Genomic DNA, 25,749 nt, shown 5'->3' with positions numbered 1-25,749 from the left:
CAGAAACTATCGGAGTGCATTATGAGCCGGGTGAATGAAAGAGGATGATTCAGTGAGTTGGAGCTCCAGACGGACCCCAGGTTTCAAACTGCAGTCCCGGCTCTCCCCCCCACACCTCCTCCTCCCTCTCCCCACCCTTGTAGGTTGGCCTATCTCCAACAGGTACGTTTTCATGGAACTGAATCAGGCTGCTAAATTCAGCACAAATGCCCAACCTGTCAGAATGTACAGGCCGATACAAGATCTAACTATTGGCAGGACTCACTGTGAAGCTCATGGATCTGGGCATCCGGCTTCCCCAGTGGAAAAGAAGCAAATGTAGAACTGGAAAGATATCACTGATAGGGATTTAAACCAGAAGGGGAAGTCTCCTAAATCGGAAGTTTAGAAGCTTGAAAATGTAAACATTATGTTCAGGAAACTGCTATCTGTAAACCCAGCTACTGCTGAATTGGAAATATCCAGCCATTGGGGGTAAGGTACATTCTAAACTGTCTTCCCTCAATTAGTAGTGGAATGGGCGGACACGTGGCAGATGAAATTTATCTCCGAAAAGTGTGAAGGGATACATTTTGGTAGAAAGAATGATGAGAGGAAATATAAACTAAAGGGTACAATCCTAAAGGGGGTGGACGAACAAAGAGTCCTAGGGTTATATGTGCACAAATTGTTAAAGAAGGCAGGGTAGGTTGAGAAAGCAGTTAAAAAAAGGATATGGGATCCTGGTCGTCATGAATAGAGTACAAAAGCAAGGAAATTATGATAAACCTTTATAAAACACTGGTTTGGCCTCAACAATGAGCCCTGCCAATAGTTAGATCTTGTGTCCATTTCGGAGCACTGCACTTTAGGAAGGATGTGAGGGCCTTAGAGAGGGTGCAGAAAAGATTTACGAGAATGATTCCAGCGACGAGGGACTTCAGTTACATCGATAGACTGGAGAAGCTGAGATTATTCTTCTTGGAGCAGAGAAGATTGACAGGAGATTTGATAGCGTTGTTCAAAATCATGAGCGGTTTGGACAGAGTAGAGAGAGAGAAACTGTTCCCATTGGCAGAAGGTCAAGAACCGGGACGACACAGATTTAAGGTGACTGGCAAAAGAACCAAAAATGTTTTTACGCAGTGAGTGGTTAGGATCTGGAATGCACTGCCCGAAATGATGGTGGAGGTAGACTCAATCACTGCTTTGAAAAGAGAATTGGATACGTACCTGAAAGAAAAGAATTTGCAGGGCTACGGGGAAAGAGTGGGGAAGTGGGACTAACTGAGGTGCGCTTGCAGAGAGCCGGCACGGGCTCGACAGGCCAAATGGCCTTCTTCCATGCTGCAACCATTCTATGATTTTATGAGACACTAACCTCTCCAAACAGATACCCGCAAGGCAATAAATGATATACTCACTCTTGGATCAACTCCCTGTGGGCGATGCTGCCACATTCCATGGCCTGGATAATTATCTCATGCTCTTCCTCAGAGAGGCTCTTGTAAGACGTGAGAGGCAGGCTCAGCTTCTTGGCCGGAGAAGGGTCAATGCCTTGGAGCCACGGGTGGCCCTCGATCTCTTCCAGAGACGCCCGCTTCTTCGGGTCCCTCTGCAACATCCTGGAGATCAAACTGCAACAATACAAAGAACAAACAAAAGGCTTTACCAGCGAAAGGGATTCCTAAGCCAAAGGTTGCAGTGACTTTATTTCATCACAGATTCAGGCCAATTCCTCGGGAGCAGACTCCGCTTCCTCCTCTGGCCATTTTTAGTCCCGCAAAGTTTCATAGGAAAACAATTGTTTTGAATAGGCTGAACCTTGCTGCAGAGACTCTAGATAAAAGGCACCTTTCAAGGAATAGCCAAGGACTGACTGGAACAGCAGTGACAGTGATTCTATCTTTAACAGCTGAACCTAGCCGCTCTTCAGTTTCACCACTGCAAAAAAATGATTTACGTTCACGATTTATGCAAGCTATCAGATAAAGGTTTCGGGGTCCTGCCATGAAAAGACGAATGCTTGCATAGCACCAGAACCACATGAATGCTCTGCTAAGATTCTGAAGATGTGTGGCAAACAGCAGGGCTGGTGCCAAATTCCAACTCCACGCTTTGCAGCTTTGTCAGAGTAGTCTCCTCTACAATGCAGAGCAGCCTGGAGTGACCGTCTGGACCCTGGGGTAGAATTGTCAGAATTCTGGACTTATAATTTCATCCAAGTGCAAACCCATCAGTTGTGTAGCCATAACATAGCTCCAGAAACCTCTGGAGATTACTCACGCAACAGAGAGAGCCCCCCTGACTCATAACTCCATGGATCTTTTGGGGTTTGGTCTTCTGGGGCTATACACCATGGTGGTTTGGTATCTGCAGGAGGTCTTCTGTGGTGCTGCCTTATAAGCCTGGCCTCCCAGATTGCCTGCTCTGATAAATAAATCGTAAAGACATCAATCCCCCCACACAGAGAAACATTTTGCAGCCTTCTACTTCAGTTCAGGGAAGTTCAGCACGAAACAGTCTCGTGGGGAGAATCCCAAATGAAGGTTGGAGCATCCTAAAGTAAAGCGCAAAACAAAACTGACCAATGAACAATCCAAAGTCAGGTTCTGAGTCTCTAACAGCACAATGAAACACAGCCATTTACCTCCAAGATCTGGGTCAGCCTTCCTCAGCTGCTGGTCTAAATTTCTCTTGTTTTGCAGTGACATAAGTTAGATGTGCAGACTCTGATCACAAATGTCAGAATTTATTTCAGTCTCATTTCAGCCTGGCGTAAATCAAATTATTTGCATAGCTGTACCTTAAGCCAGGGTGAGCACGTTTAATCCCCTCCCTCACTTCCAGCAGCCTTTACTGCACAACTTAAATCACGTGTCCTCCCCAAGTTCTCAGTGCCAAGTTCTGACACTCCCTCCCTGATCCACCCTCATCGTTAATAAATCTGCCAGGTTACACCCTACCAAACTATTGCAATCTCAGATCCATAGGTTTACATAAAGACATCACAACACTAATGTCCATCAAGTGAAATTGAATCCCACCAATTACACCACTTTTAGTAGGAATTTGCTATACAATACAGGAATGTGCTGTACAATACAGGAATGTGCTATAGACAGTAATAGAAATGTTAAGCACTAATATACAACAATGTATAGAAATGCAACACACACAGCAATGTAGGAATGCATTAGACACAGCAACAAGAATGTCATATAGCGACACACAGTAAAGGAGCAATGGATTATGCACTGCACTGGAAGAATGTGTTAGTATTCCCAAAACAAGATCATATTCCAGGTATTCCGCAAGGATCTCAGCAGTGAAGAAAGTGTTCGCCACCACCCAGTTGAAGAGATGCAAACAGTTTTATTAGGCTTTTAAGAGCCTTAGCAGATGTCCTAGTGCTAACTTGTTGGCGCAGTGTGCAATTAGGCCCAGGACTGGGAACTGCTCAATGCATCTCTCAGGGTTAATAAGTCAGCCGTTGAATTAGTGGAGTTGCAAGGTTTACAGTCGCTAATCATTAAATATTGACCTTTTGACTGCAGTTTCCATTTGCTGATGTGCAGTGCCAGCAGCTGGACTTGCTTGAGTGGGCCCACAAATAACATACTTCAAATGCTTCCCATGTGAATACCAGGTCCTCAGTAACACACATAGGCCCACCACACAGTTTTTTTTGGTTTTGTTTTAGGAACATTGAAGGACAACATAAATTATTTTCTGAAGAAGCAGGAAGTTAACTTATTTTTCCATTTACTTTAGCATCTGTTGCACACTCACTTAACCGGTGAAAATGGTGACATTCGACATTTACCTTAAAAGGGCAGCCATGGCTCAGTGAGCAGCACTCTTGCCTCTGAGTCACAAGGTCGTGGGTTCAAGTCCCACTCCAGAGACTTGAGCACGTAATCTAGGCTGACACTCAAGTGCAGTAATGTGGGAGCGCTGGACTGTCGGAGGTGCCTTCTTTCAGATGAGACATTAAACCGAGGCCCCATCAGCCCCCTCAGGTGGACGTAAAAGATCCCATGGCACTATTTTTTTTTGAAGAACAACAAAGAAGTTCTCCCTGGTGACCTGGTCAATATTTACCCCTCAATCAATATCAGATCTGGTCATTATCACATTGCTATTTGTGGGACCTCGCTCTGCGCAAATTGGCTACAACAATTCCCACATTACAATAGTGACTACACTTCAAAAAGATTTAATTGGCTGTAGTGTTTTGCGATGTACAGAGGTCATTAAAGGCGCTATAGAAATGCAAGTCATTTCCTTTATAGGGTTTGTGAAAAGTGATGAAAGTTGGACGAGCTGAAATCTTTCAGTCCTCAAGGATCTCAAACAGGAGTGTCCAAGCTGTTAATCTTTGTTGGCTGGTTATGTGTATGGCATGGAGCCTCAGGGATCACAGATCCAGTTTAAATCAATATTCCCATTAATTTCCATCCATCTCCAGCTGCTGATGCTAACGGATGTGTGTGTTGTGATTCAAATTCACCCAACCATGAGGCAAGAACGCTAAGAATAACCCTTTCCAAACCTCCAGGCCCATGAAATTAAAATAGGACAAACCAGTAATAAGAAACAGAAGTGCAAATAGGATTGAGTCGCCTCGAGGCCGTAGGTTGGATTGCCAGATCTCAAAAAGCCGCAAATGGCCCACAGACCATTGCTTGGACACCCCTGATCTCCGATCATGATATTTTTCTGCCAACATAACAGTAATATATTGGAAATAGATGCTTAAAAAGCTCCACACAAATTTAAAAAAATAAGGTTCAAACATATCCATGAAAAAGAGGGCCACAGGTTCAATCCCAGGTCCCCAGAGAGAAAGAAGTAACAAGAAAAAAGAAACTTGTATTTACACAGGTACAGTGCCTAAATTCTGGAACCCTCAGGACCGAGGCCGTTCCGGATTCCGGGCTTTCGATTTGCTTTCTGACGTCACTAATCCAGGAACACCCGAGCCCAGGTTCAGGTATTTCCAGATTTTGGAACGTCAGAAAGGGGAGGGGGAGGGGGGTTCCCGCCAAGGAGCCGTTCGGGCCGGCTGGCCCCACCAAGGAGATTGACGGGCAGGCCAGCGAGGAGACCCCGAGATAAGGACAGTGGCGGTGGTGCGAGGTGAGGCCCGAGGTCGGGCAGCGGCAGGACCCCGATGTTGGCAGGGTCGTCAGGTCTGGTGGATCCTGCCACCTATCGTCCCGGAATCTGGAATATTCCGGAACTCTGGATTCTCATCGCTGCACCTGTATAGTACCTTTCCCAACCTCAGGATGTCCCAAAGTGCTTCCCACAAAAAGTGGAGTCAGTGTTGTAGGCAAATTATATCCCCTGGGTCCTCGCCTCTCCTGGGCCTCGATCATGTCGCTCCTGTGCCCCGATTTCTCTCCGCTCTTGTCCCGGTCTGCTGCACTAGGCCCGTGCAGTAGAGCTGGTCTCCAGTCGTCTTGGTTAATCCTTGCCACTGGACCAAGACCTAGCTCTGTCAAGCCCATGTGGTGGCTGGTGTGCAATGGCCACCACACGTTAAAAAAAATCCACACACAGGCATCTTCCACCCTTCAACATGTAGTTCACGACCTGGAATATCAGGTCCTTCATCGAAACACCTGTGAACTCATTCTTTTGGTGTAGAAGCAAGTCATCCTCGATACGAGGGACCACCTAAGAAGAAGTAGGCAAATGTGGCAGTCACTTTGAGCACAGCTGAGGTCCCACAAACAGCAATAAGATAAATGACCATCTGTTTCTTAGTGATGTTGGTTGAGGGATAAATATTGACCAGGACACCAGGAAGAACTGCTCGGTTCTTCTTCAAATAAAACCATGAAATCTTTTCTATCCACCCAAGAGGGCAGACAGGGCTTCAGACTAATGTCAAAAAGATGGCACTTCCGACATTACAGCATTCCCACTGTACTGCAAGCCTGGATTATCTGCTCAAGTCTCTGGAGTAGGGGTTTGAACTCACAAAGGGCCGAAATTCAGCTCCACAAAAAGGCCGCTTACTGCTGGAAGTGGTCGGCAACTTCCGGTCCAATCAGCTGTAAAAATCCTCGATCCGCTGAGTGGTGCACCCGACAGCTTCTTATGTTGGTGCACCTTGTCCTCTATGTGGGAGACTTGGCTGCACGGTAGCCATTCAAGGGGAGGATGCACTGCCGTGGCCGCCATTTTATTTTTTTTGCCTGCCGACTTTCTGATCGGCCGGACAATTATGCCCCCCGGGTTTGGCAGGGCCACCAACAGGTAGCCTGGCACCCCCTCTTGGGTGTCAGACCACTGGCCCGGCCGAAACCCTCCCTTGGTGGCCCAGTGGACCTAACCTAAAGAATCGCTCCCCTTTAAGTGAAGGGAGAGACGTGGTGACGCGCACGCGTAATGACGTTATCACCGCTCCGCTGCTGACCAACAATGACAGAGACTCCGTTCCGCTTTCACTTCCGCCCCTCTAGAGTTATTACCGCCCCACTTCTGCCCCCGTTATGACCGACTTACGATCCGCTTCAAAAAAAATGACAAAGCTGAATTACGCGAAAGAGGCCATTGCATCCAACGCAGCGGAGAAATCACTTCAAAATCGGAAGTTTCAGGTGGGGTGAATTTCGGCCCCATAACCTTCTGACTCAAAGGCAAGACTGCTACCACTGAGTCAAAGCTGACGCATAGCTCTGCCATTTAGGTAATCTCAGTCAGGATACAACAGCGTGCTATGACTGGTTTCAGCATGCTGAGCGCACACACACACACAGGTCAGACTGGGCGAGATGCTGCAAGAAAACCAACATTCGTGAGATTGTTACATAGCACCTTCAGCATTCAACAAATAAATCTCTGCTGAAACTCTATCTGCGACCTGTTTAACCCGATTTTGGATCATGCAGTATTGTGAATACTGCGGTATGGAAAAATATATTAAATGAGAAAAAGGAAGACATTTTCGGAAGTAATTCAGGATTGCGCTGGCCCACACTTAAAAAAAAGTGATACAATTCTCATGTATTCTTTGAAACTCTAAATGTTGGTAACTGCAAGCAGCACAAACTACACGGACTGGTAGATATAATCCAAAGCAAATTGTTGTGTCTACCTGATGATTCCTGAGCTGCCGATAAATATACCAAAAAGGGCTGCTGATTCTGAATCATGTGTCTGGAATTGGTTCTTTGTTCTATCTGGCCAGGTGTAGGATCCCTCTGCAGGAGGGGGTTATTGGCATCAATCCAGAACAGGCATAGTCCAGTGCATCTATCAGCAGCTACATCCTGCCCACTGAGTACATGGGTCATTCAAGGGTCAGAACACTGCCCCAGACTATTCCGGTCCATTTGAACCACTGGCAGAAGATATTCTCTGTACAGCTCGGTCAAAACTCCTACTGAAAGCTTCTTTCGTGTCCCTTTTACAAGCAAAGGTTTGCAGTACTCCGAGCATTTATTTTTCGTTTAGTGAAGCTTCTCTTGTAAGAGGAATGTAATGTTCCTCAAGGGAATAAAACCTTCATTATCTCACCAACCACGCTAGAGCATATTGGTACTTAAAACATTTTTTTTATCAGATTTTTGTTTTAGAAACGATCCATTTCCCTTTACTTTGAGATCTCCGTCTGCTTCCCATCACTTTTCAGACAGGTGGACAGGCAAGGAAGCTGCTTCTGGGCCAAAGCTGATCCCACCCAGTACCTGGGAACCATGAAGTATTGAAAAACAGCCCAGGGCAGGTCAGGCTGTTTGTCTCTCTCCCTTCCCTGTGGAGGAGCACATAATATCCAATTAGGAACGTAGGAACAGGAGTAGGCCATTCAATGCCTCGAGCCTGTTCCGCCATTCAGTGAGATCATGGTTGATCTGTATCTTAACTCCATCTACCCCAATTGATTCCTTAAAACTTAATACCCTTGCCTAACAAAAATCTATCAATTGTGTATACATTCTCCCCTTCCCTATCTCCCTCGATAAATAGACTGAGATTGATAAACATTATGAATAGCAGACTCAACCATGCACTCATCAAATTACCAGGACAGCCTATTTAACATATCACTTTCAAGGGGCAAACAAAAGGTAGCATTTATGTATAGTATTTTGGAACAAGAACGGCTGTTGTTTTGAATTTGCAATCGACAGGCTGTTGAACACAATGCACCGGCCCCAGAGACCATTCCAAGTAAATATTGCGCTCTATCACATCCTCGCTGAATGATGTCCTCAATGGTGGGGGGGGGGGGGGGGGGGGGTGCGCAAAGAGTTCTTCATATTGTGCACGGGCAGAAACCAAATAAGATACACGTCGATAACCGCAGTCAGCACCATGGATACAGTGCTGGTGGAATACCTCGGGTGCATTCTCTCAAACATTTCACTACAGCTGTCTGTGGCACCTGTCAAGCAGCAATAAGAAAATTAGGAATTCAAAATTTGCAGCGGCTCTCTGAAATACTGACTGAAGCAAGTGTATAACAGCAGTCCTTCAACCATAATGCTCTGATGTACATCAGCCCCTCAGGCAACACATGCCATCGATGGCTCCCTCCCACATGCAAGATGCTTTCTCCAGGGCTCCAGAAAACTGAATTTACCTTTAAAGATGTTTTTTATTTACCCCATGTTACATTTACTATTCTTCCGCGTCTTTAGATCTCAGGTCTCGACTCTACAGAATTCTATTTGTGGTCTCCCCTACATTGGGAGCTGAACAGAGAATGCTCACACTTATTCCACACAGAGCCCAGCATCGAACAGAGAAAGCTGTCTTATACATCTGGGCCTTTATCCCCTTTCATCTTGAATCATTCATCGACCATCCTCATATATAGAGTTTATATACAGCACAACCTCTAGTTACATTATAATCTGGTTCAATGCAATACTGCAGCTACAACAATCACATCCTTTTAAAAGCAAATACGTTAAAATGTGTTTTTACCAATTGCAAACACTTGGCAGCTCAGAATCCAACTACAAGCCATACCAGTCTCCCGTAGATCATTCTCAAAAGTATTCTCTGCAATTGTGCAAGGTTGAATGTTACAAAGCAATGTGTTGGACATTAACATTGTTGCTGTAGTACAGGTTGAACCGCCCTTGTCCGGATCCCTTGGGACCTGGCCTGTTCTGGATAAGGGAAGTTCAACCTGTATATTTCTGTTTCACCAGGTGGCTTCAGTAATTCGAATTCAATCCTTCAAGATCTTCCTGGTGACGTTAATTAATCTGCTGAGTCCTTCGCTAGTTCCTTTACTTTATGCTGTTAAAAAGTGGTTCTCCATCATGCTCCATACCTAGGTTGTGCTACATGGCACCATTTATGCAGGCCTGGGAGGTCCCAGGTTTGGCCCGTGCTTAGTTAGCCGGTCTCAGCTGAAGTGGTGGTGAAGAAAGGTGATGCAATTGGTCTCGAGATCCCTGGACTAGGGAGGGAGAAATGTTTGATATTAGTCAGGATTCTCACCCCAATCACTGTCCAGTCACCAGTGCTGGGCAGCTGAGGTCACAATCAGACTTGAGTGAGATGCTCCTCATGGTCAAATAGTCTGCCAACACTCAGCATTCAGCCCACGCATGAAGATTTGCCACTTTGCTGAGGGCAACTGGCACCTATGGAACAGTATCCCAGCCAGACTCAATGATGGATTTTTAAAAATCCACTATGAACCGGCTGAGAAAAAAGTCAAATTCCAAGGGGCTGAACTTGGTGAAGGCCAAGACCCGCCCAAAAAGCCACCGAGAGATCGGGCAGCACTTTGAATGGGAAATTGATGAAAAATCATTTTAAAGTTGGGCTGGCAGCAAACAAGCGACATACGCAGTCAAACTGGGCGGGAGCTCCCAATCTCGGCGGCATAGGCTCTTGTTTGATGGAGTCGGGCCCACGGAGGGTCGAAGATGTTCAAATAAAAAAAATTTTTTCCCAATTACCCGGAAGACCTTTAGGGGAATCCATTAAGGTAAGTCACTGTGAAAAAATATTAAAAAGTTCAAAACCTTTTTTTTTCCCAATTTAAAAAAAAAACTTATCTTGGGGGTTAGACCAGCCTCCTCGCAGTGGTCCTTCCCCCTGCTGGCGCCGCCTACGCCTGCACCAATCTGGCATCTCGGCGGGCGGGAGGTCACTTGCACCACGTCCGCCAGCGGTTCCCAGCAGCTCTCCCCTCCCGCCAAAGTGCAAACTGGCACTGGGCGCAACCTAGAGAGGAATGTCAGTGGATCTCAGCGGCAGTGGGTGGTAAGGCCATCAATTTCTGCCCCCAAATATCTGCTGCTCGGTTTACATAATAATAAAAATCATTTAGGTTGCCACCCAAGTCTTGTCTCACAACCTCCTCTTTACAAGAACAGCTTTTCTGGACGACTGAATCCCCACGGGAAAGGACGTGCTGTTTCTTTAGTATCCAACTACAGGTGAGCATGTTGTTGCCTGGAAGGCTCCAGCTGGCATCCTTCTGGTCTCTGTGCCACTATCTGCTGCCCCGCTAGGCTTCAGTGGAAAAGAACAGTTGGCACAACCCAGAAGAGGCCGGCAGATTCAAAACCCTCCCCCCTCCCACCCACATTGATGATAAATTGTCCGATGATAAGATGCAGGAAATCTGCACAGTAAGAAAGCCGGGCCTAGCTCATACCAGCGTAAGGATAGATTAAACCCAGTCAGTCTACAACAACCACCATAACACCTGGTAAAAGCTGGCATTCCTAGAACAACTGTTGTGGTATTGTGCAATGGTCTTTAACAGCCAGTGCACAAACTGCATTCTAAGAACGAGCTTCAGAATGGTCTGAACTGCTAATGACTGTTAATGTCTCAGGAGGATTAAAGCAATTAACCATCGCACCCCTTTATCCAGCACAAAACATGTTGGGAGTGATCATCAATGAACAAAGTCATTACAAGTCAAGTGAAAGAAACTGAATCTAGTTCTACATATGTTTTTAAATTGTATAAAATATTACTGCATAATGATATTGACCCTGAAATGAGCTTTTGCCCACATATCTGCGGCATAACTAAGACCACCTATTTCCACCTCCGTAACATCGCCTGTCTCCGCCCTTGCCTCAGATCATCCATTGCTGAAACCCTCATCCATGTCTTTGCTACTTCTGGACTTGATTATTCCAATGCACTCATGGCCGGCCTCCCACATTCTAACCTACGTAAACTAGAGATCATTCAAACCTCAGCTGCCCGTGTCCTAACTCGTACCAAGTCCCATTCACCCATCACCGCTGTGCTCGCTGACCTACATTGGCTCCTGGTTAAGCAACGCCGAGTTCAAAATTCTCATCCTGGTTTTCAAAGCCCTCCATGGCCTCGACCCGCCTCCCCCCCCGCCCCATGTCTCTAATCTCCTCCAGCCCTACAGCCACCACAAAAAAGTGAAAATTACTATTACTATTCCATTCATGGCGTTTTCCTAGTAGCCACCACACTCCCTACCCAAGATATCTGCGTTCCTTTAATTCTGTCCTCTTGAGCATCCCTGATTATAATCGCTCAACCATTGGTGGCCGTGCCTTGTTACCAAGGCCCTAAGCGCTGAACTCCCTCCCTAAACCTCTCTGCCTCCCTACCTCTCTTTTCTCCTTTTAAGATGTTCCTTAAAACCTACCTCTTTGACCAAGCTTTTGGTCACCTGCCTTAATTCCTTCTTACATGGCTCAGTGTCAAATTCTTAGTCTTATAACACTGCTGTGAAGCACCTTAGGACGTTTTACACTATACTAAAGGCGCTATATAAATACAAGTTGTTGTTGTCCAAAAAAAATTATTATTCATGATGTCTTCCAGATGCAGATTAGCAATCGTCAGTCTGCTCTGTGGCTGATTATGGGGTTCCACAAAGCAGCTCCAATAACACGTGTGGTTACAATTATATGATAAACTTCCTGTGTGGCTAAGTGGAACCAACCAGCGCCATCTTTGCCACTGTAACTTTAAACGGCTGGTCCTCCTCACCCTGGCGTGGGCCTCCATGGGTTTCAGGTGCCGTCTGGTGCCGTGGCCAGTTAATAAGTGTTAGCAACTGAGCAATGATTTGGGAGGGCGGGGGGGAAAGAGTGGGGAGTGCTAATCCAGAACTTCACTCCAACTTTCCAATAGGAGAAACTAAATGGTAAAGAACGAATAGAAAAGAAGACGTGCATTTATATAGCGCCTTTCACAACCTCAGGACGTCTCAAAGTGCTTTATAGTCAATTAAGTACTTTGGAAGTATCGTCACTGTTGTAATGCAGGAAATGCAGCAGTCCATTTGTGGGAGTTTGCTATGCACAGCAAGCTCGCACTAACAGCATTGATATAAATGACCAGATCATCTGTTTTAGCGATGTTGGTTGAGGGATAAATATTAGCCAGTACACCAGGGAGAACTCCCCTGCTCTTCTTCAAAATAGTGCCATGGGATCGTTTGCATCACCTGAATCACTGGACTGTTAGGATATGGCCAGCAGGATTTGGGATGAGCTCAAGTTTATGGAGGGTAGAAGATGGGAGGCTGGCCAAGAGAGTTTTGGAAGAATCAAGTTTAGAGATAACAAAAACTGGTTAGAAGGCAGAAAACAAAGAGTAGGAATAAGGGCCAGTTTCCTAGAGTGGTTGGAAGTGAAGGTGTCCCACAAGGTTCTGTTCTGTGCCAACTTCTGTTCACTGTGTACATCAATGACATGGATACAGGGCTAGAGGAAGTGGTGTCCAAAATTGCAGATGATACTAAAACAGGAGGCATGATAAATAAACCAAAGGAAGTTCCAAGGGGCTATTGATAAGATGGTGGAATGGGCAAGAAAGTGGCAGATGGAATTCAGCATCAGCAAGTATGAGGGTGCTACACTTTGGTTAAAGAAATAAAAGTAATAATTATACATTGGATGGAATATAAAAACCAAAATGTAATGATGAGCACTCAGATGGAGTAGTATGTGCAGCTTTGGGCTTGAGATTTCGGACAGATGCTGAGGTAATAGAGAGGGTACAGTGCAGCTTCACTGGAATGCTGTCTGGTGTGAAGCCGTACAAATACAAAGACAAATGGGAAAACTGACAACTTTTGTTAGAACAGAGGTGATTACAAGGTGATTTAATAGAGGTGTTTAAAATTGTGAAAGAATGGGATAGATTTGATAGAAACAGACAGTCTCCAGTGGCTGAGGAGACTAGAGCAGTGGACATAGAGATAAAATTAAATGCAAGAGCTTTAGGTGAAGTTTTTTTCCCCCCCAGAGGATCATGAGGTTGTGGAATGAACTACAGAGTGAGTGATTGAAGCAGAGACCATGTCAACACGTAAGAAACGGCTAGATAGGTAGCTGAAGGAAAGGGGAATAAAGGGAGCTGGGAACAGAGCGAGCACATGGCATTGGGACTATTACTCATGGAGGACAAACAGTGGGCATTGGTTGAGCGGAACGGCCTGTTTCTGTGTTGTAATTTCTACATAATTCTATGTAAGCCTTGGAGTTGGGCTTGAGCCTACAACCTTCCGACTCAGAGAAAAACATCCTACCAACTGAGCCAAAACTCCTGGCTGATATTTTCACACTGTGCCCCAGAAGCACCTCAACAGAGACTAGCTAACTCAACGCAGACAAGGTGGTATTGAACATGGGACCTTCTTGTAATGTGATTGGGCAACATATTAACAAACTAAGCTAGTTTACTGTGTAAACTATTGGGACCATTGAGCTTGATGAGGCTTAATAGCAAGACTCATTTCTATCGATAACTCTGGCTTATATATGAGTAAAGCTTCTGCTCACTGGAAAGTTTACTGCTGTGGCTGCTATGCTTTTGTGCTTTTTTTCTGCAGAGAAAAGTAATCTTCAGTTAAATCAGCATAGCCAAGTCACCACACACGTCCTTACAAAAGAGATTGATAACTCACTGACCTTTCCCATTAAGTTCCAGTTTGGCACCTTTCAAAAAACAAAACGGCTGGCTAGGGATTGGGAATAGGGAACTGCTTGCAGGACATACACTCCCCAACTGAAGATCAATGGGATTTTCAGATCAAGCTGTGAGTGGAAGCTTCAGCAGAATTTAATAGGTTTCCCTCAGTTTAGAGGCTGAACTATATCCATACTAAGAGCTCTAGGGCAAACACCAATGCTAGGTCCTATTGTATGGTCCAGCGGGAATAAAAGAAGGATTTGATTTAGCAGTGGCAGGCACAGAGTGCTCCTGCCCAGTTAATACCAGGATCTTAGTTTATATTAAATTGCAACACGTTCTCAGTGGCCTGCCCATAATACAATGGTGCATTAGGGAAGAAATGGCAGACAAATTCTCAAATGTCATTTCCTCCCCAGTTTAGAACAGTTGTTTTCAAACTTTACTGCAGGGGCCAGCCCGACCAAACATGACCTCCCGGGCACCCCCTGCAAGTGATGACATACCTCAGTGCATCCGGTATAACTTGCATCCCAAAAGGAAAACGGTTACCATTTTAGAAAACACGTTTTATTTTTTATACAGCAACAGAAATAACTCAGTGTTAAAACAAATTCTTAAATCCAATGGCTGACAGACAGGAATCTGGCAACCTCATGAAACGCGATTACCAAGCGCCTTAGTTTAAGACCCTAAACAACAGCATTGTATCCTTGACCCCAAAGTGAGCACGTGATTTATGTTGGAGTCATATTATGTTTGTTGAGAGTGCGTTTCCCCCTACCCCCGCATCCAAATTATAAAACCTGAACACACATTTATAAACCAGCTTCAGACACTTTTAGACTGAGTGAAAGAGCATTGAAATCTAGGATAATCCTGCTTAGAACAGGTCACCAAAGAGCATAAAAGGCATTGCAGCCTGTTACTGATGTCTGTGGCAATGAATCTTATTTTTGTCAAATATCTTCCCATTTTCAGTGGCTTCTTTCCCAAAGTGGTCATACAGCACAGTAACAATGAACAGTCTTGTACAGCACGTCCAATGTGATAACAGTGGACCACTGAACAGCTTCACCGCTGCAGTGCTCTGCAACAGGACTGGCGTTCTGCCGAACACTGGTATCTCATCTCTGAACGCGAAGCCACCGATGGGCAGCACATCACAACAGAAAGATCTTCGTCTTGGCCACACATTCTGGTGCAATTGATTGAACACCACACAGCTCCCAGGATTAGCAGGTCAGTCTGAAGGACGACAGCAGAGAGCTGTTTTGCTACATTCTTTTCAATTCCCTGTTCATTATTGCTGTCCAGTCACACTTTGTGTTACCTTTTAAGCCACTGCAGAGTTTTATCTAGGCCCTCTGCAGTCTTGAAATTACATTACACCCTCAAGATCCCAATCGTTTTTTTTAAAAACGGCATGTCTGTGGGTTATTATGCAATAGATCCTTTGGTCGTACACTGCCTGAAGCTACCAATATTATATAAAATCTCCCGAATGCTGCAGCCATAACTACACAGAATATCTTACTCAACGAGTGAGTAAGAATGAATCAGCGAATCCTTTGATGTGTTTATCCTATTTCCATAACACTCAGACAAAAATAGGCTTTTATATCTTTGCTATTCCGGAGAGATTTATTTTATTCACATCTAGTCAAGCTATCTTTTCAGATTATAGACATCAATGACACTGCTGTCCACCCACTATCGTCCATAAAAGGGTGAGCCATCTCTAAATAGTCCCTTCATCTAGATCAGTGAACACTGACAGTGTGAAAGGCATCAATTTAATACATGAATTAATATTAAATAGTTCAATTCTACATGTTACTAACATTTAAAGGAACAGTCCTTCCTAGCGAGTCTCTAGCAGTAGGAACCACTTAAACAACAGTTTAAGAACAGACAGGTTGTAATGGATTTAGAGAACACTGGCACAGAAGTGCATTACAATTTGCAGCGAAACAGCAGCGCAAGTGTGGCGCAATGGTGATTTCCAGCATGAAAAGATCTCCTATATCTGGGCATAGTGTAAAAACGGGTGCAAGTTACACGTCGTTTTATTACATTAATTTTTATGCTACCCCTTTATGCTGATTCCGTGAAGCCTCTGCCAAAATCTACATTAAGATAGCTCCACCCTCATGCAAAGCGCGGCTGATGAAAATTTCCAGAATTTACAGTAAATTTGTGTCTAAACCTTTAGGTAAAGTGGCATCTGGCCAGGGTCACAGGCCCCCTTCCCGACCGATGGTAACCAGGAGGTAACCAGTCGAGGGAAGGATTACGCCAGGGTGCAGGCTGGTTCTTGGACCATGGATGGAGAGTCCCGGCCAGGCCCACAGGCCATTACCTGGGAGTGCAGGGGTCCAGTCAGGGCCACAGGCCAACAGCAGGCAGTGGAAGATCAGGCTAGAACAAACAAACCAACATGAATCAGGTGGCACTGTGCACTGCCCATCTTGGAGATGCAATTCGCAAGCTAGAAAGAAAGCTAGAAAAGAAATAACTGACCTCGGGTTGTCCTAAAGTGCTGTATAGCCAATTAAATACTTTTGAAGCATAGCCGCTGTTGTAATGTAGGGGAACACGGCAGCTCATTTACACACAGCAAGCTCCCACACACAGCAATGAGATAACGACCCGATAATTTGTTTGATTGATGTTGGTTGAGGGATAAATAGTGGTCAGGGCACCAGGAGAACTCCCCTGCTCTCCTGCAAGAGGCAAGTATATTGGAAATTTAAGCCTGACACTCAAGCTTAACAGCTAGGCTTGATGGAAATAGCACGTTGTAACTCTACCTTTAAGGACAGGATGATTTATGCAAGATTTATATTCTACGTCACTTGCACCAGTGACACTGTCAGGACAAAACTTACAGTTCGATTTTCCCTTTCACGCACCATTGCTCAGCCCCAGCCGCCATCCTGTGGCATCAAAATACCGCTCACTGCTTCCTAGTATTAGTATGTCCTGCCTGTCACATTCCAATAGATTGCAATCCATCCCCTGTGACTCAGTTGCTGCACTTTAACACCTCAAGACTCGGGCAGCAGTAAGCACTATGAGCAGTGACAGCAGCACAATAGATGCTATCTATTGCCTCCCTGGTACAGATTGACTGCTTAAGCCAACTAGGAAAGACCTAAATGCTGCCCTCCTTTTGCTGGAGTGCTGACAATCAGAAATCCATTCCTTATCTTGATGCCCCGGACTGCTTGCTCGGTCTCAATGTCCCTTCACCAGTGCTTTTGCCATTTGTTACGAACAGCTTCCCTCCCCTGCTCCTCACACTGCTTTCAATCCGATTACTGCCTTGGTGCAGCCGCAGCAATGATGCAAATCCTTGCACGTGACAACTTCATGACCTGAATACCGAGAGGCTGTTTGCGACGGACTTGCAGTTCAGGAGATCAGATCTGGCGTTTAATCAACCAATCATATGATTTACTTTAAAATCACATTCAGTGTGCCAGCAGAAAGTACAAGAGCAGTTTGTGGCGAGCTCCAGGTCCCTTTCAAAGTGCTTTAAGTACCTCAGACAGCGGCCTGTCAGATTAGTGGGAGTCAATTCCTGACTCAATCTCATGATCCAGACTTCCAACTCAGCCTTCTCCCTGTCTATTCATGTCAGTGGCAAAAAGGCATCTTCTTCGTGCTGGAGTTATTTTAATTAGTTGTCACTGTGAATCACATGGTTTGCCATCTTTCAGGTGAGACATTAAACCGAGAGCCCATCTGCTCTCTCGGGTGCCAGTAAAAGATCCCAAGGCACTATTTCGAAGAGAGCGTGGGAGTTCTTCCTGGTGTCCTAGCCAATATTTATACCTCACCCAACACCACCTCAACTGGTTATTGTCGCATTGCTGTTTGTGGGAGCTTTCTGTGCACCAATTGGCTGCCACGTTTCCTACATTATAACAGTGACTACACTTTAAATGCATTTTGGGATGTCCTGAGGTTGTGCAAGGCGCTATATAAATGCAAGTCTTTCTTTCTTTTCCAACAGCTTTTCTTTACAGAATATAAGTCATCGTCGCTGAAACAAGGCCAGAACACGAGTCCCATCAGGGAACTGTCTTTGTGACAATTTCATCTCAGCTCTGCACTGCACTGTAGCAAATCACTTCCATCTATTCTCTGACCATCAACACAGGACGCCATTAACCAGTAGGTTGTGGCAGTTGGGCCATTCTGAGAGGCTGTCCTTTTCCACGTGTCTACAGTTTCTAATTGGCTGTTGCCCCAAGTTACGTTTGCTTAAGGAGGTCTGGGAGAAACCTACTGCCAGATGGTTCAGTGAGGAGTGGCACTGCCTGGTGTGGGACTGAACTGGACCGACCTAGAATGTCCCAGCTGTGACTCTGAGTCACAGTCCGTCTTAAGTTCACTGACCAAGGTCACAACAGCAGTAGGAGAGCTACCATTGTCCTTGCCTTCCTCTGGTTAAGAAAGTTGGTGGGGTGAGGGCAAATGGGGAAAAAGTAGGAATGGGTTGCCAATCTTGCTAAAAGGAACTCTGTGGGAAAGTGCTCATAGGTTGACATTTAGTAAGGACAGGGATGGGCTCAGTTGTGGTGCATGCACAGTCATCGCTGAGACTCAGGAGTGACGAATGGCCACTCGGATGAGGAGTAACCATGGAACTGTACTCCAGAAAGCATCAGCGCTTCAAGAAAGGGAGAAAGAAATGGGGCATTAAAGAAAGGCAGTTGCCTGTCACTGACCCCTCAGAAGCATGAGAAAACTAAACTGCAGGGTTGCAGGGATTTAATTTGGCGAGTTGGCTGGAATCCACAGATTAATGCCATTTACTGACATCTATTCTCCACCTCGAGCAGTGGCTGAATACGCGAGGTCTACCCAGAACCATATTAGAAACATAGAAATTTACAACGCAGACGGAGGCCATTTCGGCCTAACGTGTCCGCACCGGCCGACAAAGAGCCGCACGGCCCTTGGTCAGCAGCCCTAAAAGGTTACATATAAACCTATGAACAATGACGGAAAGGCAAAGAGCACCCAGCCCAACCAGTCCGCTTCACACAACTGCGACACCCCTACACTGAAACATTCTACACTCCACCCCAATCGGAGCCATGTGATCTCCTGGGAGGCGCAAAAAACAGATAAAAACCCAAACAGATATTGTGCCATCTTTCTCCATTCATTTTCTTTCTTTTCTGTTAGAAGTGTATAAGCCCCCTCAATCGTTTTTTTCCTCCTGCTTTATATTCCCCACAATAAGCAGAAAGTGTTTAGACACACAGCAGGACTTTTGTTTCATTTTCTCTGAAATTGGAGCTTCTCTCTGTCATTTCAGTCCCAGTCCTCAGAGATCATTCCAAACTCAACCATTTGTGAACGGAGTTCAGTCTGTTCCAGTAAATGCTTGCGAGTTTCAATTCCCGCACGCAGCAGTGTCAATTCCTGACAGAGAGGCTGCAGTGTGAGCAGTGGTGTGAGCAATCAGGTGCTTGTTGTTATCTAGCACCTCGAGTCAGGTGACTCCACACTAACTGGCGCTGGATTGGGAGTTCTGCAAGAGCTGCTTGCTGCCGGCAGAGTGCTCTGAAATTTAAGAGAAATTATAGACTCTCTCAGTTTTATTACTCAATTTAAAAAAAAATTCTCCACTCATCTCTGCCCCATTTTCTGGACAAACAGCGGTGGAAGCCGATGTGAAGGAAGCTGCTTACTCCCACTTCCCGCAACCAGCCACTAGGAGGTGCACTCGAGCCCGGGTAATCCCGTTTGTTTTTCCTTCCTCATCAGTTATTTCTAGAGAGCTTCAACACGGCCGAGATCAGGAAGTCAGTGTGGCGATTCAGGATCAATTAAAAAATATATTCATTTCAAACCGATTCCCCTTCCCCTGAGCCTTAATCTCTTATTTTGAAGGTTTTCTGATTGTGTTCTGCAGGAGACACTGGGCAAATGCTGTCGTTTTTATTTTAAAGACAAGACAAACAACTCATGAAAGTACCTGACTTACAATTTAAGTGGTTCAGAAATAAAACAAAAGTTCATATTTTATAAAAACCATGAATTATTAAAGCTTCAAAGATCGCAGCTAAACAGCCGTCGCCTTTTCAGAGCTCAAAGTCAACTGCTCACTGGATGCCAGACCAGTTACCAGCACTGTTGTATGTTGGTCATCACTATAAAGTGACACTCAGGCCCCTGCAGGATTGGTAGTGGTTACTTTGCTGCAGGTTTCACGTGACATTTGGCTGAGATTCCTGACACTCTGGTAAATTACCAAGGCAACCGAGCCTGTGGTCCCCACCCCAGGACTCTGCAGACTGCCAGTTGGCAGAACTGCTGGTTCAGTACGCACCAATAAGGTGGCCCACAAACAGGCAATTTCCTCTGGTATGGGAAGCACAACACAAACAGGGAATTAACTAACTTTAACTACTTTACAGCTGGGAAGTAGAGAGGTCAGCCATGCGGCACAGGCCAAGGCAATTCCTTCTAAGGAACAAGGAAAGAAGAACAAGTAGGAAATTTGAAAAGTTAGTATAAGTTAGGCCCTCCTACGCAAGCCATACTTTGCCACTGGTCTGCATTCTTGAATGTGGAGCAACGGAATTTATTATGGAAAGAAAATACATAACCTGATTCTGTCTCCCGCAGGTTGATAAGCACAGTGGTTTTCTTGCACAGCGTTATAGGTATAACTCAGTCTGTAAAATAACCCTCGAATTCCTATTAAAATAAGAACTGCTGTGTGGGCAAATCTGCTGTCGAAGTATTAGATTGCACAGGTTCCTCTATTATTTGCCCAAAGTGTAGAGCTTTGAATACAACATTCTATGTGGTGGCAGCAGCAGGCCACCAGGACTCGCCACAGGAATCGGAAGGCTGCTCAAGTTAACACTGGTGCAATTGATGGCAGGAAAAACATTAACAGGTGAAGTGAGGAAAAGGATCCCTGGACCTCACAGGCACAATGCAACATTTGAGAAGCTTATTCATGCTCCGATTCCATTAAGTGTTTCAGTTCCATTGCAATCTCCTTTACCCCATTACATACAGTAAAACTAGACGGTACTCGCTCACATCACCTCAACTCGAGAGCAAACTCTGATATGTGGACTGTTCAGGTAGCCTAACATATGCCAGGACCCGGCTATCATTTTACACTTTGGAGCAGTGCACTGATATTCTCTATACTCTGGTGTCCGAAATGTGCCATTTACAACAAGTTTCCAGGTTCTGATGCACATCCACTCTCATGGGTCAGGATGCCAACGTTTAAAACACAGACCATGACTTCCCCATTCCAAGAATACTTCAGCACAACTCAACCACCATTGACGGCGGTACAGGTAACTATGCATCTCAGATACCTGGCATTCTTGTATCTGATGGATCTCTGCATGAAATGTGAAAAAATTGTGGCTTTTGTAAACAGCCTATCTGCCGTGTCCTGTTTTTGCTGCAGTTTAACAAGCTAGAGAGAGGGAGGGGTAATGAGAGCTCAGCAGCTAGATATTACTCCAGCCTGGTCAAGTTAAAGAAAAAGAGGACTTTGCAGTAATTCAGCACAAGTCCAACAAGACCCCAAAATAGCTACAGGGCAGTTGGAGATTGTTTTTCTGCCAATGCAAAGTACATCACGCAAACCTGGCTGCATAACACGGGGTCAGTGATTTATATTAAATAAACAGAGGTGCAAGATCAATACCAGGAGATACTCTCGCAACACCGGAGCTCGACACCCACTGTGATATAACTGCAATCCAATGAAGCCAAGTTTATAAAGGTGCGTCGGACCACCCGAGAATATTCAAATCTTTCTTGTGTTAGCAGACAGCTTCCTAATATTAAGGAAGGGAAATTACCCCCTTCTTTAAGGCCCGTTACCACGTCTAATGGGGTGGTCAAGCTTTTCTGCCTGAGGGCAGGTGGTGGGGCCGACTCTTCCACAATTGCTCCCGACAATTCCCCGCAGCGGGAAACTGTCAGTGGTTGGGCGGTGCGGCCGCCATTAACGGGAGGCACACTGCCGCGGCCGCTATTTTATTTTCATTGTCAGCCGACTCCTGGATTGCATCCACATATTTTAAAAGAAGCTAGGGAAGAGATAGCAGAGGCCTTACTACACATATTTAATCATTTGTTCGAAAAAGGTGTAGTGCCAGAGGACTGGTGGATAGCTAGCGTAATACCTATATTTAAGAAGGGGGATAAAACATGTCCAGGGAATTATAGACCAGTTAGCTTAACATCCGTGGTAGGAAAAAATAATGGAATTCCTACTAAAGGAGAAAATAAAAGAACATCTAGAAACTAATAACAAACACTCAGAATGGATTTCAAATGAAAAGTCTTGCTTGACCAACCTCATTGAATTTTTTGACGAGGTAACAGAGAGTAGACAAGGGTAATGCAGCAGATGTAATTTATCTAAATTTTCAAAAGGCAACCCACAATAAACTGATGAACAAGGTCAGAGAATGCGGAGTCAGGGGACAAGTAGCAGAATGGATAGCTAGCTGGCTTCAAGATGTAAAGCAGAGAGTAGGTGTAAAGGGTAGCTATTCACAGTGGCAGAGGTGGGTAATGGTGTTCCACATGGATCAGTGCTGGGACCACTGTTGTTCACAATTTATATTAATGATTTAGACTTTGGAATAATAAACACAATTTCTAAATTTGCGGATGACACCAAATTGAGGACGAATCAATAATGAGGAGGACTGCAAGAAATTACAGGAGGACATTAATAAACTTGCAGAATGGGCATATAATTGGCAAATGAAGTTCAACACAGGTAAATGTGTACATTTTGGTAGGAAGGTCACTTGTTACTTGGAGGGTGAGAGTCTAGGTGGGGTAGAGGAACAAAGGGATCTCGGAGTACAAATACACAAATCAATAAATGTTGTGGCACAGGTTAGCAAAGCCGTTTTAAAAAAAAAAGCAAACCAAGCACTCGGGTTTATTTCTAGAGGTATAGAATTGAAAAGTTGGGAAGTTATGCTAAACCTATATCGATCCTTGGTTAGACCACACTTGGAGTACTACTTACAGTTCTGGTCACCATATTATAAAAAGGATATAGAGTCACAGGAGAGGATGCAGAGAAGATTTACAGGGATGATACCAGAAATGCGAGGGTATACATATCAGTTTTGGTCTCCTAATCTGAGGAAGGACATTCTTGCTATTGAGGGAGTGCAGCGAAGGTTCACCAGACTGATTCCCGGGATGGCAGGACTGACATATGAGGAGAGACTGGATTGACTGGGCCTTTATTCACTGGAGTTTAGAAGGATGAGAGGGGATCGCATAGAAACATATAAAATTCTACGGGACTGGACAGGTTGGATGCAGGAAGAATGTTCATGATGTTGGGGAAGTTCAGAACCAGGGGACATAGTCTAAAGATAAGGGGTAAGCCATTTAGGACTGAGATGAGGAGAAACTTCTTCACTCAGAGTTGTTAACCTGTGGAATTCCCTAACGCAGAGAGTTGTTGATGCCAGTTCGTTGGATATATTCAAGAGGGAGTTAGATATGGTCCTTATGGCTAAAAGAATCAAGGGGTATGGAGAGAAAGCAGGAAAGGGGTACGGAGATGAATGATCAGTCATGATCTTATTGAATGGTGGTGCAGGCTCAAAGGGCTGAATGGCCTACTCCTGCACCTATTTTCTATGTTTCTATCAGGAAAGGATGAATAGGCTGGGTCTCTTTTCTCTTTTAAAAAAAAAGGCTAAGGGGTGACCTAATAGAGGTCTTTAAAATTATGAAAGTTTTTGATGGAGTAGATACAGAGAGAATGTTTCTACTTGTGGGGTAGAGCATAACTAGAGGCCATCAATATAAGATAATCACCAAGAAATCCAATAGGGAATTCAGAAGAAAATTCCTTACCCAAAGAGTGGTGAGAATGTGGAACTGACTACCACAGGTTGAAGAGAATTGTATAGATGCATTTAAGGGGTGGCTAGACAAGAGAATAGAAGGTTATGCGGATAGATTTAGATGAGGAAAGACGGGAGGAGGCTCGAGTGGAGCATAAACGCCGGCATGGACTGGTTGGGCCGAATGGCCTGTTTCTGTGCCGTATATCCTATGTAAGTTTCATTTACTTTTAAACAAGCGGTCTGGAATTTTGCCTTAAAAGTTGGGTTAGAAATGGATGTAGAATCTTCTGACAGGCACACATAAAACTAAAGAAAGACTTGTATTTATATAGTACGCCCCTCACAACCAAAAGTGCTTTACAGCCAATGAAGTACTTTTAAAAGTTTAAGAAACCTGGCAGCAAACTTGTGCACAGCAAGGTCCCACAAACAGCAATGTTATAATGGCCAGATATTTTTTTTTGGTGTTGGTTGAGGGATAAATGTTGCCCAGGACATTGGGAGAATTCCCTTGCTCATCTTCAGTGGGATCCTTGACATCCATATGAGAGGGCAGATGGGGGCCTCGGTTTAATGTCTCATCTGAAAGACAACACCTACCACAATGAATTACTCCCTCAGTACTGCACTGGAGTGTCCGCCTAGATTATGTGCTCAAGTCTCTGCAGTGGGACTGGAATCCACAACTTTGAGGCTCAGAAGTGAGAGCGCTACCCACTGAGCCAAGGCCCTCAGGAGCATATTATTGTGTTCCTAACACAGATGAGGCTGCACACAGGGAGGTTAAAGTAACAGTGACCTCAGTCTTTAATAAGACACTCCAGAGTGAGGAACAGCCTTCGGGGCTGGCTTATATACAGTGCTCCAAAGGGATGCTGGGATCCCTTGGGACTTCAGGGGATGAGCTCCCTAGTGGCGGAATATGGGAGTGCATGCTTTACAGATACACAACATCACTCCCCCCCCCTGCCAAAAGTCAAAGTGAAAACTATTTACAAGGTGAAGCGGTCGGGAACCTTTCTTTCCCTGGTGGACCGCCTCGGTACAAATGTCTGTTCTGGTGTGTTGGCTGTGCCCTCGCTGGGCTGGCGGGCTGCTAGGTGAGCCTGGCCTTGCTGGGTTCGATTTCCTGGTCCGGCATGATGTCGTTGATCCTTTGGGTGTGTGTTGTGGGCTCGAAAAAGGTGGTGTCTGCTGTGGGTTGTTCAGGGCAGTCTGTGAACCGCAGCCTCGTTTGGTCCAGGTGCTTTCTGCAAATTTGTAAATTGTCTAGTTTGACTACAAACACCCTATTCCCTTCTTTAGCTATCACCGTGCCCGCGATCCGCTTGGGACCAGATCCATAGTTTAGCACATACACAGGGTCATTCAGATCAATTTTCCGTAACACAGTGGCACGACCATCGTTTACATTTTGTTGCTGCCGCCTACTCTCTACCTCATCATGCAGGTTGGGGTGAACCAGCGAGAGTCTGGTTTTAAGTGTCCTTTTCATGAGTAGCTCAGCCAGGGGCACCCCTGTGAGCGAGTGGGATCTCGTGCGGTACCTGAGCAGTACCCGGGACAGGCAGGTTTGGAGTGAGCCTTCTGTGACTCGTTGAAGGCTCTGTTTGATGATTTGTACTGCCGCTCTGCCTGCTCATTGGAGGCTGGTTTAAACGGGGCCGAGGTGACATGTTTGATCCCATTGCGGTCATGAATTCTTTAAATTCGGCACTGGTGAAACATGGCCCAGTGTCACTGACAAGTATGTCAGGCAGGCCGTGGGTGGCAAACATGGCCCTCAGGCTTTCAATGGTGGCAGTGGCGGTGCTTCCCGACATTATTTCACGTTCAATCCATTTTGAAAAAGCATCCAGCACCACCAGGAACATTTTACCGAGAAACGGGCCCGCATAGTCGACATGGATCCTCAACCATGGTCTGAAGGGCCAGGACCACAAACTTAGTGGTGCCTCTCTGGGCGCGTTGC

General features: G+C 45.3%; 1 protein-coding gene across 1 annotated transcript in view; it reads right to left on the bottom strand.

The window, feature by feature from the left end:
• Positions 1-25,749, bottom strand: part of snrkb (SNF related kinase b) — a 124,627-nt gene that overhangs the window by 7,440 nt on the left and 91,438 nt on the right. Inside the window, exon 4 of the mRNA XM_070896885.1 lies at positions 1,404-1,616. Within this exon, the coding sequence (XP_070752986.1) occupies positions 1,404-1,616 (213 nt within the window). The remainder of the gene's footprint in view (positions 1-1,403; positions 1,617-25,749) is intronic.

This window comes from Pristiophorus japonicus, chromosome 13 (assembly GCF_044704955.1).
Source record: "Pristiophorus japonicus isolate sPriJap1 chromosome 13, sPriJap1.hap1, whole genome shotgun sequence".
NCBI classification, from domain to species: Eukaryota; Metazoa; Chordata; class Chondrichthyes; family Pristiophoridae; genus Pristiophorus; species Pristiophorus japonicus.
Note: the sequence above shows the minus strand (reverse complement) of the source record. Positions and strands in the feature narration are given on the sequence as shown.